We start from the raw sequence: 17,979 nt of genomic DNA, 5'->3' as shown, positions 1-17,979 counted from the left end.
CAAAGGCCAAACCCCAGGCTCACCAAAGTCAGCAGCTTCTGCAGAAGCAGGGTTTTACCACCACGTCACTTAATCGGCATCTCCAGTACTGGTGTTTATGTTCACACAGAGGAGGAGAAATGTATCCAGAGGTTTCTATCACAAAAAGGGAAATAATTCCACTGCAGATCACATGAACTCGGCGGCTGAGTGACCGCAGAACCTGCTCCATTTATTTCTATGGGAGTTTCACCTTTGGCTTCAGTGGGAAGAGAGTGAATAATATGGCCTGCTTCCAGGATATCTGCTAATCTCTTCTTTAATATTAAAGAAGGGAGAGACAGAGATATTTCCTGCTACAGTAAAATATTCAAGAGTTACTTTCCTTCCTGGATGTTCTGATTGAAAGGAGGAAAACCATTACATGGAGCTTGGGCAGACCTTTCAGAATAAAGTCACATATCAATAAATGGTGACGTCTTCCTTCAATGAAATAAAACAGACACCTTGGAAATGAATGCAGTGTGGGTGTCGCAATCTACTGCGGAACATCCAGGGGCCTCGCAGGAGGCTTTTTTTCCGTGCAATATGACAATCATGTCTGAGCATCTCCTGAGCAGAGCAGGCAGGGATAATGCCTTTGCAGAGTGAGGCTCCCTGGTAATTCAACTGCTTGTGGAAATGCATTCCTGGGTGTGACTGGCTTTCTTTGTGTGGTGGGACTCGGCTCCTCGCTATGATATAGCAGTCGGAGCACCAGAATTATGCAATTGATCTGCCTGCTGCAGACAGATACAATTACAATTCCCTCGCAGAGCCCGGCACTGAAATTTGATATTTCACCTCCAAGAACATGAGTCTTTGTCACTTAAGAGAAAGGATATTTCCCATAGCTGGCAGTGTTAGCAAGACCTTGTCTGAGCTATCACTGCCAAAGTGGCCATCCCCAACCCTGGCAAACAGGCATGGCCAACAGGACACAACACAGCTATCTCTACCTGGCAACCAGGCATGGCCAACAGGACACAACACAGCTATCTCCAACCCTGGCAATCAGGCATGGCCAACAGGACACAACACAGCTATCTCCAACCCTGGCAATCAGGCATGGCCAACAGGACCCAACACAGCCATCTCCAACCCTGGAAACCAGGAATGGCCAACAGGACACAACACAGCCATCTCCAATCCCGGCAACCAGGAATGGCCAAAGGACACAACACAGCCATCTCCAATTCCGGCAACCAGGCATGGCCAACAGGACACAACACAGCCATCTCCAACCCTGGCAACCAGGCATGGGCAACAGGACCCAACACAGCCATCTCCAATCCCGGCAACCAGGAATGGCCAAAGGACACAACACAGCCATCTCCAACCCTGGCAACCAGGAATGGCCAACAGGACCCAGCACAGCTATCTCTACCTGGCAACCAGGCATGGCCAACAGGACACAACACAGCCATCTGGAAACCAGGAATGGTCAATAGGTCCCAACACAGCTACCTCTACCTGGCAACCAGGCATGGCCAACAGGACACAACACAGCCATCTCCAACTCTGGTAACCAGGAATGGCCAAAGGGCACAACACAGCCATCTCCAACCCTGGCAACCAGGCATGGCCAACAGGACACAACACAGCCATCTCCAACCCCGGCAACCAGGAATGGCCAACAGCACACAACAAAGCCATCTCCAACCCTGATAACCAGGAATGGCCAAAGGACCCAACACAGCCATCTCCAACCCCGGCAACCAGGAATGGCCAACAGATGGCAACTAGGCATGGCCAACAGGACCCAACACAGCCATCTCCAACCCCTGGCAACCAGGTATTGCTGTAAGAGCACTAACACATATGTTCTCTTCCTACCTCACCTTGTTTCCCTCCCTGGCTGGTTGGATAAAACAGTGCCAAGAAGATTTTGATATTATGCAGATTTACCAGCTTAACTTGGAAACTGTTCTACTGAAAGTCTTGAGATTTCTGTCACACAAGGGCGTAACCATTATGACCATGAGAAAGGTGGGCAGCATGGCCCCTTGAGGAACCTGGCACACTTGTTTGGGAGGAAGAACACAAGAGTAAAAACCCAGAGGTGCCATTCTCCAGTGAAAACAAACTGCTTGTTTGTGCATGCAGTTGTATGTTACTGCAAAGGAAGGTCTTGTGCTCAGCCTCATCCTCAGCACAGTTGTTGTTGAGTCACAAAGGATGCTCTCAGGATGGGAGTCTGACCAGCTGTGGAAGCCTCTCAGATCCACGGAGAGTAATGTGTGAGGGATGCAACAAGCAGAGGAGTAGCTCTCCTGCTGGACTGTCATTGTAGCTGTGTCCTAAAAACTGAAGCTGGATTGAGCTGGGTTGGAGTCACTGGCCTAGGGAAAAATGCAGGCAAATACCACTCCAGCCCACATTCTCCCCCACAAAAAAGCATCTGTCCTTTGTATTTTGCTGCCTGAGACGTCTGCTCTCTCTGCTCTGTGGCTCAGCTGGACTTCCTAGGATTGCACTATTAATGATGACAGTCTGAAAATCACTTTAAGAGACTTTACGAGGATGCTGTGATTACTAACTTGCCAAATGAGTGCTTAGACATTTCAGAACATGCAGCCACACTTCTGCGAGCTGCAGGAAACAGTCAGCATCAAAGTATTTGCCTTAAGCTGAAGGAGTCACACAAATATCATCTGAATAACCCCGGCCAGTAAATTCATGACTATTTGCCATGAAATTCTGTTATAGAACCCCAGCTGCTTTAACAACAGCAACACTCTTTCCCAAGCTCCTTGGTCAATGCTTTCACCTTATTGATGCCCTGGGAGATGCTGAGTTTCTCTTGCAAGGTGGCTCTGTTTCTCCCATGCTGTTGTTCTAGTGAAAGCCCTCGGCAGGGTCAGCCAAGGCCTATTTAATGCTGGTGAAAGAAGGCAAAATCACCATTAGCTGCTGCATGGGGCCACGGTTTGGGCAGCCAAAGCTGTGTTCCTGTGCAGTAGTATGAGGAAGGGAGGGGGAGAGGATGGGAGAGCTCTCAAAGCATGCCCACAATGAATATGGATGGTCATCCATCAATTTATTTTAAGCACATTACTTCTCTGTCAGAAAGGGAAAAAAGGAAAAAGAAAGAAAGGAAAGAAAAGACATATAAAATTAGGTTTGTGTCACTCATTTAACACGGCAATTTCCCCAGAGGATTATGCACCAAACAGAGATAGCAAGCTCATGAATATTAATCATTTCCCTGAATGCAATGCAGCCCGCCAAACAATAAGATTAGGGGAAAGTGCTATGCTTAATTTATGGATAATGGGAGAGGTAAAGGATAGAGCTCCCACAAAGGTAAGGCTCACAGCTGGAGGGAGAGGCCTCTGAGGAGGAGGAAGACAGATCCAGATTTGTAAGGTAGCAGAAAAACATTTGGGGCCAAGCAGGAGCAAAAGAAAAGGTGTTTAAGGATCATTGTCAAATTAAAATCATACTTCTCCCTGAAAAACCACTGGTGACTAATGTTTCAAGCATGCCAGAAATTGGTGGTAAATTCAAGAGTTAGATATATTTATTTTCTCTTTGCCTCTGCTCTCTGTCTTTTCTTTGTATTTTATATCCCTGAGGCCCTGAATCCATACACCACTGAGATGTGTGTCTAACCTGAAACATTCCCATTCTTCAGGGTGACCACTCCCATCTGGAAGTTCAGTGGAAGCACTGCCCTGTGTTGCTGTAAAAAGGCTTTAGCCAAGAGTCCCTCATAAGTAAAGGAGATAAAGTATAGCAATAATAACACCAATAAGATGTGACTGAAACCCCTATAAATTACCTGGCAAACTTAAGGGGAGATAGAAGTTCTGGAGCTACTTCCCAGCTGTGTTTCAATGTGTCTATCAGTCTTTACTCATCTCTTTTCATATTACTTTCTCTCCCCCTCCCTCCCTTTTTATTGATCTCTGCATCTTTTTTATTATATCCTTCTCTTTCTTCAGCACTGGTGAGCTAAATCAATGCATAATGCACATCCCACTACACAAAAGGAATGCAAATGAAAGCCGGGCTCTTTTTCAATGTCCCACATATATCTGGGTGTGCAGCACTGGTGTGTGGGAGAGTGCACGCCAAGGACAAGGTGCTCAGCTGTGCCTCAGACACCCATTTCTCAGCACTCCGCTGGGAATGGATCAAGTGCTAAGCCCTGGGTTCCCACCACTGTGAATCATAACTCTTACAAAATGGGGTCTGTTTTACACAGGACACGTCAGGTTGAACTTGGCTGAGATCCGCGGTAACCACAAAAATCTGTTATCCCCAGAGTGATCGGGGCAAGGTGAAAGGAAAGCAGCCCAGAGGTAGGAGAGGGGTGCATCAGTCACACAGACATGGCTTGGAATCACCTGTCTCCTACTAATCAAAAGGCAAAGTGAAACTTTCCCCATGGGACCAAATTCTGTGTGGAAAAAAGAAAAATATGCAAAATCCACTACAGGAAGCGGCTGGGGGTGGAGGGGAGAGAAAAGGTAGAGATGATAAATTTCATGATGGGGAAGGGCGAGAGTGCTGCAGAACTTAAAAAACGGAGCACTGCCAGATGCTTCCATTAATTAATTAATTAATCTCACTGTCGCTCTTCAGCATGTTGCAGGAAGAAAATGCTATTAATCTTTTCTGTTTTCTGTTGCTCAGCTTTGTGCTTGGAGAAGGCCAGGACAGCCTGACAGTGAGACCACACAGTTTTCTTCCCTGCCTCCCTCCTTCCTTCCCCCGCGCCCCTCCTCCCTGGCAGAGCAGATTGATCCACTGTTATCTGATTAGAGAGGAAAGAAGGAGGAAAAACAAAAGCAAGACTAAAAATAAAAAGAAGTGTAATTTTATTACAGGCACTAGTGCATAGTGTCTTGAGAGCCTTGTGCCATTTAGTCAAAGGAAAGTTGGACCAAGTAAAAAAGCCCATAAACCCCATGATCCTAAAAGGCAAAGGGAGTGAGAGAGGCAAAGGGACACCTGCAAACAGGCTGCCTCCATCCCTGGAAATATCCAGAACGCAGCTGAACATGACCCTGAGCAACATGCTCCAACTTTGAAGCTGGTTCTAACTTTGAAGTTGGCTCTCCTTGGACCAGAGACCTCCAGAGACTCCTCTGAACCTAAATTATTCTGTGATTCATGTCTCTGAATCTAAAGCCTGGTGGTGCTTGCGGGCTCTGTTGTATTTTTCTCCTACCAAGTGAGGTGACTTGCGTGGTCTCTGCTTTAGCAGGCAGGAGCCCACTTGGGCTTTGCTAAACCTCCTCCTCTGGAACCCGCCCACGACGCCCCTTCAGCCCTGTCTTTAGCAAACAAAATGTTTAGCAGTTCTTTCCAGCCACGTGGGACCCAATCCTGCAGACAATTTGTGACAAGCATTGCATTCACTGTTGTGGTTAGATTTGCTGAAGTCTAAAGAATGCCTTGTGGTAGTTCAGAAACATGCCTGGAAGAAAGCATTTGCAAGATCAAACCCTGAGGCCCCCGATTCAACAAAGCCTCTGAACATGTGTTTGAGGCTCACTGAATTCTTTGGTGAAGGGGAGTGATTCCCGGGGCTCTGAAGAACTACATAATACAACAAGAACATCACTGAAAAAATAACACTCTCTGAAATAACTGCTTGTTGTTCTACAGGATTATAACATGTGTTAGCCTTGTAAACATGGAAATAAATTACACTTATTTTTCTGTGCTCCTGAAACGGGGACCCAAGAATTCTGTGTTTTTCAGGAAAACACCCCACCAATATCAAAGAAGACTTTGGTTCAGCTTAAGGCAGAGGATTAGGTGTGATATTGTTAGATTGTGGAGAATGCTGAATTTCTGCTCTTTTTTACTATTATTTATTATGCAATATGTACAGCCACTCACTTCCCCAACATCTTTATATTTTCTGGTGAGATTTTAATGCTTGATATACCAAGCAGAATATAAATCAGCACTGTTCATTTGTCTGAAAGACAAACTGGCAGTGTCTCTTTAGCTCTTGGGGTCATAATTCACGTGGTCCAGCCACCACAAGAGCCATCGAGATGTGTTTCACAGGTGTTAGCTCCTCTGAACCTGTCCTAGAGACCTGAAGGCTGTGTTTGTCTGAAAACAGCAGTGGGGCTACCCTCACAGACCCTGCAGAAACACTGACCCCATCACCACCACAGCAGTCACACCAGCACAACTTTTGAAGTCACACAACCAAACATTTTTAAGGTCTCTGTTCCTGCACCTTCCCTTTGATTCAGCTAATTTGATTCATCTGAGTCCCTATATTCAATATTTCACAAGGAATTTGATATCATTTGTTTTGTAATCCAGGATCTGTGCAAACCACAACCTTCCAAAGCCCGTGACAAACAAACAACTTTTTTGCCCCTGGAATTCCCCTCTCCTTTCCAACACAAGCAAATCTGAAAACCCACTTCCTCTGTCATGGAGTAGAAAAATCTGTATGTTTTAGTTGCTTCATTTTCTAGTCAGACTGCTGTCAGGCAGCCTTGTTCCACACTCTCAGGAAGCCCTGTTGCTGTTCCTGGAGTTGGATGGTGGATGAATGGTTGGATGATGGTGAGTGGATGACACAACTGGACTCCATGATCTTAAAGGTTTTCCCAACATAACCAATCCCATGTTTTTATATAAAGGCATAAAGCAGAGTGTTGCATACCCCTAGGACACCACTGTGTGGTCCAAGGCTTGGGATACCCCACTCTTACTCCTGTCCATGGACTTATTTGGAGCATTTTGCAGCTCCCACCCAACCCACATCACCTGGTTTCCTGGAAAACTGATGGGCACAGGGGAGGACCTGGGTAATGTCCTAATGTAATGCTGGGATGTGGTCAAAACACAGACCTGGACTAAGGAATTCAGCCCTGCTGTGGATCAGGGTGATGCAGACACAACCATCCAGCACCAGCCCAAAGCCTTGCTGGAACCGGCCTCACACCATGCGTGGTGTCTGGGGAACCCAAAACATTTGCGTAAGTGTTTATCCCACTTTCAAAATATTATGACTAAAATCTTGTAGTGCTTGAGGCTCTAAAGCAGCAAGTTACTTGAAACACAAATGTAACTCCAAGACCACCAATTGTCTCAATTAGGTTCGACCATAAATTTCCCTGATTTCAATAGAACTATTTACATATGTAAATAAGTACATCACCAAATCAGGCCTCAAGTCTCACTCACAATGGGGGAAGTCAAAATGTAGCTGTTGTGATGAGCCAAGCAGTCCCGTTTACCACCTAAAGGAAACATGGTGCCTGTGAGGTCCATTCTGCATTGCTCCAGGCACAAGAGATAATGGTCAAATTGCCAAAAAGAGCAAATTTCAGACTTGCAAACGCTACAGTATCTGCTGAGGACGGATGCCCTGAGCTGAAGGCACGGGATCACTACATGGGCAGGGTGTTTGCTTGGGCAGTCCAGATAAGGAATCTCACAAAATGTCTTGAGAAAAAGCCGACCCTTTATAAACATTAACTTTCATTCCTGAAGCCCTGCATGTTTTGTTTTTTTCCCAGACGTCACAGACCCCTGGGTGGAAAAAGCAACCCCACAACGTGGGACTACTCCACAGAAGGTGCAGTGTAAATTGGTCTCCATTTCCCTTCTCTGTCCCCAGCATTCCTAGAGAGTTTAATAAATATGTAAATCTCGAAACTGCAGCCCCGATAGCTCGAGCATCTTCCGGCCATTGTGCTTACAGGTTTTGCTAATCAGAGCAAACCAGGCTTGCAAATGAAATCTGATTAAGTAGTTTTCACCTCTGAAAAAGGGGATTAGCCAGACCTTTGATCCTCAGATATTGATTTGCAACTCAAAGGAGGTGTGACCTCAGCTGGACTTGCTTCTGGTCTCAGTCCCTTCCCCTTTCACTCCTCCTCCTGTTTACCAGAAAAAAAATCAGTTCATGTCTTCTCACGTAGTCAGATCTAAAGCCTATTGAAGCCAGTGGAAAACCACCCACTGACTTCAATGGGCTTTGGATCAGTCCCACAATGGCTGACTTAGCCCTAAGTCCTGGGCTGTTTCAAAGCCAGCAGAACCAATTTCCCATCAAAATGACCAGAAGCTGGGAAGATATGTTCACCTTTCAAACCTACAAATTCCACCTTTTTTCTCTCTCCCATGACAACTCTTCAGCTGGAAATGCTGAAAGTACTGCTGGTTTTTCCCTTGCACTCTGTGCTGGGCTGTTGCCCACCGTGGGTCTGAGGGCTCTGAGCCAGACTTACCGATGCAATTAAAGGACAACTCCTGCAGGCAGAACAGGGAACAGCCATCGCCGTTTATCTTGTTCATGTCATCACATTCTTCCCCCAGTTCTCTGCAGGCAAAAAGCAGTCAGCAGGCAAAGTAACATCAACCTCATGGTCTGTGTAACCCCTCTGAAGAACCCCAAAGCCCTAATATCTTGTACAGCAGCTTTGTGTGGCCAACCCCTAAAATACCTCTCCCTTCCTCCTTAAGGGAGCCTCCTGGCTTCATCCTTTTCATCATTCCTGGTTCACAGGCTTGCTTGGCCAGCTCCCTGCTGCACATGTGGATACCACTTGCTGTCCTCTGATGAGGATATGAGCAACTTCCTTCATAGCTGGTGTGGCTGTAGCTCAGCAGGTGGGGAAAAAGAGAACAGGAATCTCTAAAACTCTTTGTATTAAATCTGGAAGGGCCAGGCTTCCAGATTTCTGGAAGACCCCAGCATGGGAATAACAAGGCATAAAGCCTGGAGTGTGGCTATTCCAGGTGGCAGAACTCAGAGGAGAGCAGTCAACAGGGAGCAAGGGGTGTTGGGGATGGGGTCCTGCCTTGTGCCAACCCACACGGCTGCGGCAGCATGTGGGGAGAAGAGTGGGAACCAGATGAGAAAGGGGCTGCCACAGCTGCAAGTGGGGCCACAACCAACCAAGCTGTGACACAGTCTGGTTCCTGCTCGCTCCTGAGGCAGCTCAGCTATTGTTTGACACTTGCTGCAAAGCCACAAGTGATGTTTGAGGAATGTGCAAACATAACAGTAGCAGAAAAGTTATGTAAAGCAAAATTAATCTGTCTTTCTCCACCTCTCTTTCCAGGATTGCCCTGGATTCATATGTTGTTTGATTGTTTTCTTTGCTTTCCTTGCCTGTTGGGCCTCTTCCTGCAAATATTTGCTGCCAGGTATATCATCTGACAGAGCTGTGCTCTGTGATTGCTGATCAGCATTATTTCAAGCAAATAATACTAGCTGGATTAAGCACTTGCTTATTGTTACTTCCATAGTTTAAATAATTAAATTACCTAATGCCAGGAAGCTTTGAAGCAGCAGCCTTAAGGGCCAACATAGTAAAGGAATAACCTCTAACATAGTTGTGAAGGATTGTTTTACATTTTCAGTGGCCTGGGGTCTGGTGAGAGAGGGGAGCTGATTGAGAACATGCAATTCCCAGCACTCTTCCTCCAAGGCCAAATCTATCACTTCCAAATGCATCCCAGCTCTGGTGGTCAGTCAAACAAGGGGTTGCACCAGGCACTTGGCCCCAGCACGTGGCAGGGTTTTATCCAGCTGCCACACACATGGGACAGCATGGAAGGCTGTGTGAATTTTTCCAGCTCCAGGTCTGTGCAGGAAATGTCACACCCATGTATAAAGATACAGATACATGGGCAAACAGCATAAACAGCTCAGAGCGTCCTTGCCTATCGATCCTGCTGTCTGGACTCCATTATCTGTATCTCTGTCTGTATCTCCTGGTGCCAGGAGAGAAGGGCCTACATTACAATTAAATGTCATCATCCCGGTAATCATCAAGCACGTGAGTCATTATCTACAGATGAGAGCCAGCCTAACCTAAGGAGACATCAGAGGTCATCAATTCCTTCCTAGCCTCGGATTCTGGCTGAGGAGATGTGCCCAGATTTATCTGTTTGCTTACTCCAGACTTACATTTGGATAATCCCATCTCCACAGTATCCACTCCCAGAGACATAAACGAGGGCGGGGGATGGCTCGCTCTCCTCCATCCCGGACACAATGACCACCTGGTATCTGTACGTGGTCCTGTCGCTCAGCTCCCTGCCAGACAAAAGGAAAGTCAGTCATTCATACAACAAAGGCAGCAGCAGCAAAGGGCAGAGAAAGAGGGACTGGAGCTGTGGCTGCCAAAAAAGGAAGGTATAGTTCAATCAGCTCCTCCCAGTGATCCTACCTTGTTTTGACGTGATTAATTTTTGGTTGGATGTCTTTTTTTTTGTGAGCACAATAAGCACTACCTTTGTCTATGCTTGATTTATGCACAACTCTGATATAGGTGCAGTTCTTGACCACCTGACAGCTAAACCATTTCCTGATGAAAACAATTATTTTGGTGTGTTGCTGCTTACATCTCCACCTGCTGCAGAGATGGCATTGCAGTGACACCGTGGCAGTGCCAGCCCTCACCATGAGCAGTGGGAAACACTGAGATTCTCACCAACAGTCAACAGTACCTCAACACCTGAAGAACCAGCCCTGTTCCTCACTGTGTTCAGCCTTGGACACTTCTGTTCCATGTCAGGGACAGCAAGTCTGTGCCACAGTTAATTTAAGGAATTTAAAATACCCTGTTACTCATTATTATTATTATAAATACTCATTATTTCCTGAGCAGCCCTGAGCTCAATCGAGCTGCACCTGGAGCCAGTGGGAATGTGATGATTAGTGTAAGCTGAGGATGTTTCAGTGATGGACCAATAAGTTATCCACATCACATATGGGCATTAAAACAGAAGAATTAAAAAGCTGGTTTCTTCCAGAGCAAAAAATAAGATCCACACCACAGCACAGGATCAGGGTATTAGCATTGAAATATTTACAGAAAGAATTAGCAAACTGTTGCATATTTATGCAAAGCCATAATTACCTAAAACCTGTGCATCTGTAAATGAGGAATAATATTTTTCATATGTAATATGGGAATAATATAATCCTAATAAAAATGTTTGGCTCTTTTACACTATCAAGACTCAAGACCTTCCTCAAAGAAACTCATTTGTGGTCTTCATTGTGCCGATTTGTAAAGCCATGGAGTGGCCAAGGCAAAATTATTTGCTCAAAGTCATCAATCAGGTTAATTGCAGAGCAGGAAAGGCAACCCAGCTCTTCCCTAAGCCCGCCAGTCCTGTGCTCACTGTGCTCACATTGCCCCAATTACTGACAGCAATATACATGGCTTTTTGTCACAGGAACTTGGTCAAAAAGCATCTACTAATGAAGTGTGTACTACGAGGAGATAAATCTACTACACAGAGCAGCAAAGCCATTGAAGTGGATATCAATGAGTTACTGAAATCTTCAGGTTCATGAAATAAGTATCTCCTTACAACATTCATTAAATTAACAAGCATGACTTAAACTCCAATATCCCACATTATATTTTACAACAAAGCTGTTTCTCATGGGTACTGTGCCTGCAAAAAAAAAAAAAAAAACTGGCTTTGAATGAATTGCACGCCAAGAGCACTGGGATCTGACTCTTTGTTACTGCACATGGAAGTGGAATGGGAGTGCAACTCAGTGGAAGGAAAACAGAACTGGCTTTCTCATTCCTTCTGCACCTGATTCCTGTCTGCAACAGTCCGTGGCTCCTATTAGCTAAATTTGAGAGTTCATGTAGCACAAACAGTATCTTAATTCACCTACAGGCTGTGGAGATGTCTACCCAGATATTGGTAAGACTGTTTATTCAATCAAAGTGAAAAGTTTCAAACTTCTGCCCTTGGGGTTTGTTTAACGCAACTGTATTTCTCGGGGAAAAAAGAAATTATAGGAAGTAACTAAAGTGGCCAAACACACACTGTAGTAAAATAATGAGGGTTTTCCTCTAGATTTCACTCCCAGATAAATCCACTCACTAAGATGGGAGGTTTTCATACATACTGATGAAATCAAAACAGAGCCAAGCTTTGATTATTAAAGAGCAGTTATTTCTCAAGTTCTGTCTCAAAATCATCTTAATACCATTTGTAAAATATTTAAGATTAACAAGTACACTTGCAGAAATGTGGATTTTGTCACTGGGGATCTGCTAACCACAAAAAAAAAAAAAAATCAATTTTTGAAAATGATAACAATGAACAGTTGGGGCAGCTGCAAAATAAATAAGGCCATGATGCTTTCTGATGCACTGAGATTATGGTCCTGAGTGCAAAATAGGAGTTTGCAGATTCTGATTTTTGGTGTGATTTCCACCAATACCTCCAGGTGATGAGGCAGCTAAGAGCAGTGACTGCCCCTTGCACATGGCTTTTACTGGAGGGAAGTATTTGTGTGCACATGTGAGCAAAGGGACAACAGGAAAAGCTCACACTTGTTTGGAAGTTGGCAGAATACAGTGGAGGAAAACCTAGAATCAAATCAAGCACAAGGAGAATGTGGTGGTTATGAATTATGAGGTGGCTGGAGATGAATGTGTACATGGATGAATAAGACAGAAAATTGGAAATTAAAGTTATTAGGTGGGGAGAACTCTGACCTATTTAATTGTATGGCTTAAGAATGGAAAACTTTGTATGGAGTACATTGGCTGCTGGCTGTGCTCTAACCCTCTCACCTGCTGCACATCAGGGAGGGGAGATATCCAACTGCAACCTGCTCAAAGATGGAATGCTCTTGGAACTTTGTGTTGTGACAGGCAAATGACCCTTCAAGTTTAGCGACACAAAAAAAAAAACCAAAAAAAAACCAAAAAAAAAAAAAAAAAACCAAAAAAAAAAAAAAAAAAAAAAAAAAAAACCAAAAAAAAACCAAAAAAAAAAAAAAAAAAAACCAAAAAAAAAAGAAAACTGAAAACCACCAAAAAACTTAACCCATTTATTTTCCAAAAAGAAGGTGAACAAAATCTCTGCCTCCTTACACATTATTTTCACATTCTGGTTCCCCTTACTCCTCTGCAGTAGAAAATAAGAGCTATTAAGTTATTTATGCTCATGGCACCCCAATATCCTTGTTTTAGGTTAAAATACAAAGAAAGGAAAGAGAAATGCCTGGGGATATGTGGTCCCTGTAGAGCAATGGCAGGTCTCCAGAGAGGCCAGTCCTCCTCATCCACATCCCAAATCCCCTTCTGAGCAACCTGAAGCTTCACAGTTTTCTCTGCACTGGGGAACAGCAGGGGAGCCCCAGGATGTGACATCCAGGGCAGCACCAACAAACCAGCAGTGCCCAGAGGAGCTCAGAAATGGGATGTCTGCTCCAGAGGGGCTCTTCAGCACCACACACGCAGAGCTGGAGATGTGCTTGGACTGGAACATCAAAAAAGCACCTCAGAAACTCAAAACTGAAGCCAGCATGGTTTCAACTATCCTTGGCCTGGCACAACGAGTGACAGAAAGCTGACTGAGATGCATGTGGCATTTCACGATTCAACAACTGGAACGTGAGATACTTATATCCTCCTGAACTGTTAAATGTGTCACATTGGCAGCAACTGAGAGTTTCAGCATTCCTTCACAGTGCCCACATTTTGGAGAAATATAGCTGCTAAAGGGATGATATGGGCAATACCCCAGGCAGTAATCCAGTCCCATAGTGAGGGAGGGAGGAAGGAATGCAAGGGGAAGGGTTTATTCCCTCTCAACAGATATAGGATAGCAAGGTTGATAGTTCAGAGATGGAGATGTCAGCAAGACAAGCTGTGCTCCAAGTGGTGACAAAAGTGTGTTTTTTTGACCATTTAATTCCTCTGCCACCTTCCCTGGGAGCTGGTGGCACAGTGACAACAACAAGGGGCCCTTTCCACTCTGCTGCCAGGCAGGACCCAGTACACGGTGGCTCTGTGAGGTGCAACTTAAGGAAGTGAGAGAAAAGAACATCTTTAACATCAAGGATGTGAACAAACACTCTTCAAATGTATATCTAGGGTCTTTTAATGACCTTTTCTAGAACTGAGTAAGCCGCATTGATCGCTGCAGCTTCCGCCTGTGGGGAGGCAGCCTTATTAAAAAGCAATGACTCAAGCCCTCTGCTTAGAGGGGGAATTAGGACGTGCCGTGTGAAATACCACAAGGGCAACTTTCCTGTCTGTTGTGGCAAGTGACGGATCCAGGGTCAGGGATATAGAACCCTCTAATTCTTTTCCTGTTTTTACTGGAGAGGCTGGGCAGTGGAGTTAATCTTGCTCTCTCTCTCCCTCAGGCAAGGGACCTCTGCTCTCAGTTTGGGTGTTCCTGGAAAACTTAATGGGAATAGTTATACCTGTGGGAAGTTGTTTTTTACTCAGACCAAGGTGGGTTTAAAATCATTGAATTTACAGAAGAAGCACTCATGCCCTTGGCTTCCAGCAGACCTGCAAAGGCTGACGCTGCCCCAACCACATCTGCCCTGTGCATGCTGTAGGGTTTCAGTACCTGAGGACACACTTGAGATGCAGTGAAAGAACTGAGGGAAAGCAAACATCCTATGCCTCTTTTCCTACCTCCATGGCATATATGTTTTTCCTACTACAAATAACAGCAGGAGGGTTCCTTATACAGCAAAGACTTGTTTCCAACATAATTGAAAATATCCTTAAGGCTGAGCTCAGCTTCTGCCCTAAGAAAAGACAAATGGTCAGACAGCAATGAAACCAGACAGTGTTCCTCTTATTTAAGGACAAGATAACACAGGCTTAAGCATCCCCAATTAAATTACAGCTGTCACAGCCAGAGCTGTGTGAAACAGGCAAATTCTACACCTGAAGTGTCCTCACGAAGGACCCATATGTCTTTGACCTTAAACAGCCACCAAACACTTGAGACAAAAGATGACATTTCCTTGCCATCTCCCTGCAGCCCCAAATGAGCCCTGGTCTGCTGGTGACAGCCCTGCTTCCCTCTAACACTGTCACCTTTGCTCTTCTTCTCTAGCAAGGAAGCCTTGCTGAGCAAAACAGGAAATCTGCTGGCAGCAAACAACGTCAACCCCACATCTTCCCTCGTTACAATGCTTTAGATCAGCTGCCAGGGTGGACTGGATTACAACCACAAACAGAAGAGCTGAAGGTCTACACCATCCCTTGCCCTGTCAGACACAGCCTGGAGCTGTCCAGTCTGTCCCCACATGCTGCTCACAGCCTCTGAAAGCGCCAGTTCCAGAGGTCCTGAATTACCCCAAATACCCACTAACACCATGGTGTTCACAGGTTTCACTATCCTCACGTGCTCCAGAAGTAGCTGATAAAGAGTAAGCCCGAGGGACGAGGTCACTTTAGGACAGCCCAAACAGATCTGCTCCCCAGCTTCCATTCTTTCCCCCTCATTGCCATTGACTGCACAAATACAACTGTTTTCTTCTTCTTCTCTCTCACACATGCTCGCCTTTGCCCTGCCTTTTTTTAATAAAAATGGCATGAGAAGCACGGCAGAAGATAATGAAGAGAATTCCTGCCTGGCTCTGCAGTCAGGAGAGAGGAGGGGTGGGATGCTGTAAACACAAGAAGGACGTCAAAAATCCCGAGCTCTTGCGCCGGGCTGTTATTTCAGCTGTGGTCCAAGCTCTCCCTGTTTGGATAAGCCCAACAACATGGCAGGTGCAAAGGCCTCAAAACAACTCTCTTGCCTCTGTCTCAGATACTGAGCTGACTCAGAAGACACAAATGCCAAGGAAACAGCCTTGGAGAAGCTTTTCTCTCTCTCTCTATGAGGAGAGAGTTGCCAGCAGGGGCCACATGTTTGCTCTGTGCCTTCCAGCTTTTTTAGGATTTGTTTGCAAGCACAGGATTTGTTTACAAAACAGGGTAGATGAAAACTCAAGGGCTGGATGGATTATTAGGCACTGTAAGGTGGATTTCTGCTCCCAAACTCAAACCTGAACTGGGTGTTTCCAAGGAAGAACCATGGAGCAGCCAACGGCCTGAATAGATAATCTCAGCTGAGCACTTGGTGGGTACGTCCTGTACCAGCAGGACTCTGTGCTTTCTGAAGCCCAGGCTCAACTTTTGCTTCTGGCTGTGTCAGAAAGTTTAACTAACACCTAAACCAGACACCTTACCCACTTATGCAATAACCCATGGGCTTGGGACTAAAGTCAGAGGTTAAAGGATCCAATGTATTAGAAAAGGAAAATATCCTTTGATCCTTGGAATATTTCTAGGAACCAAAGCTACCACCAGCTCTTATAATCACCACAAATCCAAACCAGGCAATGAGTCTGCAGCTCTGCTCTCGCCTCCATTAGTGTAAATCTCAAGTAACTCAGCAAAATACTGCAGGTTTAAACCACTGCAATTCAGCTGTTCATCTGTCCCTCTGAGGTGCATTTGTTGCTCAGAGCAGCTCCATGCCTGCACAAGATGCCCTGGGGCAGGATTACATGTCTGCTCTGAAACTCAGGTCCTGTTTAGGACCTTAAACACTCTTGATTTTGAACATTTTCTTTTCTTTTTTTTTTTTTTTACACATATTGCTCTCCTGTGTCTTTCATGCAAGGACTGTTAAGTTTTCTAAGTAGCAAATCTATAGATATGTATACAACTAATTAACTCCTGCAGACTTTCATATAAGCAAGCATTTGCCCTACTGCCAGTTTAAAACACAGTAGCATATTGAATAAAAAAAACAAAGTTTACAGCCAAGGCCTTAAAGATAGTTATTAAAAAAAAAAAAACAAAAAACTAAAACGAAACAATGTCAAGAGACAATTTTCTCCTCTCATGTTTAACAACAACAAAAATATGAATTTTTAAGGCGGCTGATATAAATGGACAATCTCACTGAGATTAGGTTACAAATCCTGGGATAAAGTAAATCCTCAAGGCCCTGGGCCTCACATGGGTGTTTGCACTAGACAGGCAATTTCACGGCAGCACACAGGTTAAGTGTCAGAGCACCTGGTTGCTATTAGAAGCAGGGAATGAAGGAAGGAAAAAAAAAATCTGTTGTGTTTTCTTCTTCACTGCTTCACTCAGACCCTGAGCGAGATGGGAGCCCTTCTCAGCATGAGGTTCAGATGTGGCCACTGCAGGAGGGGAGGCTGGTGTGGTTTAGCTGAGGAAGGAAAGACTGGGGACACGAAATGCAGAAAACCCTATTTCCAACTGGCAGAAGCCAGCAGCTCTCCTTTGATTTTGATGGAATTATGCCAATATCCTCCACCTGAGGACAGTGCTCAGTGTCCCAGTGCGGCAGAGAGAAAGCAGTAACACAGCCAGCAGGCAGGCTGGGACAGGACAATGGCTGTCAAGGCCATCAGTGTCACTGACGAAGCTCTGCCTGTTGCATCATGCCTCTCTGAGAGCACCGCCTGGTTCCTGATACCCTGAGCCACGTCCAGTTTGTGACGTGGTGTCTGTGTAACAGCGCCAGCCTGGTTACCCTCAGTGCACGAGAAGTGCCTGATGCACGCCCTGCCCACCACACCCTGGGAGCCAACTTTTGGATCACCAAAAAGGAGCCAACTTTTGGATCACCAAAAAGGAGCCAACTTTTGGATCACGCCTCAACTTTTGGATCACCATTGGGACTGGGAGCACTTCAGCTGCTGCCCTCAGCCCTGTGCCAGTCCATTGAGTTTGGGCAGAAATCTCTTCCCAGTTTAGGGTGGTCAGCTTGGCAGAATAATCTTCTTCACCTTCTCTGAATCCAGACCTGACTTCTTGGATTTCTATTCAACAGGCCTGAGCCAAGACCTGATTTTCAGTACTCAATACCCTCCTGTTTCCCTGTAATCCCACCAAAATGGTGAACAGAGCCATGGGAGCAAACACTCACAGTGTCTGATCCGTAGGCTCCTGGAGCCAGTGGAAGTTATTTTGTGCATTTTCAGTAGAGCTTAGATTGGGCCCCAAGTGAACACAGATGTTTGCAGTGTTCTCTGGTTTCACATCCACCACCCCACCTCAACAAGATCTATTTTGGGGGTTCCAGGCAGGAAGGCTGTGGCCAACATGCTCCTCAGGAGGAGGGAGGGATAATAGACAGAGATGTGCTGTCACACCGAGAGCAGAGTAGAGCACAGACATGGGTGAGGAGATGAGGCAACTCTTC

General features: G+C 45.4%; 1 protein-coding gene across 1 annotated transcript in view; it reads right to left on the bottom strand.

The window, feature by feature from the left end:
* Window positions 1-17,979, bottom strand: part of PAPPA (pappalysin 1) — a 177,508-nt gene that overhangs the window by 77,867 nt on the left and 81,662 nt on the right. Inside the window, exons 8-9 of the mRNA XM_041406962.1 lie at window positions 9,926-10,054; window positions 8,238-8,329 (exon numbers count right to left, since the gene is read on the bottom strand). Coding sequence (XP_041262896.1) covers window positions 8,238-8,329; window positions 9,926-10,054 — 221 coding nt within the window. The remainder of the gene's footprint in view (window positions 1-8,237; window positions 8,330-9,925; window positions 10,055-17,979) is intronic.

This window comes from Onychostruthus taczanowskii, unplaced genomic scaffold (assembly GCF_017590055.1).
Source record: "Onychostruthus taczanowskii isolate IOZ18803 unplaced genomic scaffold, ASM1759005v1 scaffold25, whole genome shotgun sequence".
NCBI lineage: Eukaryota > Metazoa > Chordata > Aves > Passeriformes > Passeridae > Onychostruthus > Onychostruthus taczanowskii.
The sequence above is the reverse complement of the archived record's forward strand: the minus strand, read 5'-3'. Positions and strand labels throughout refer to the sequence as shown.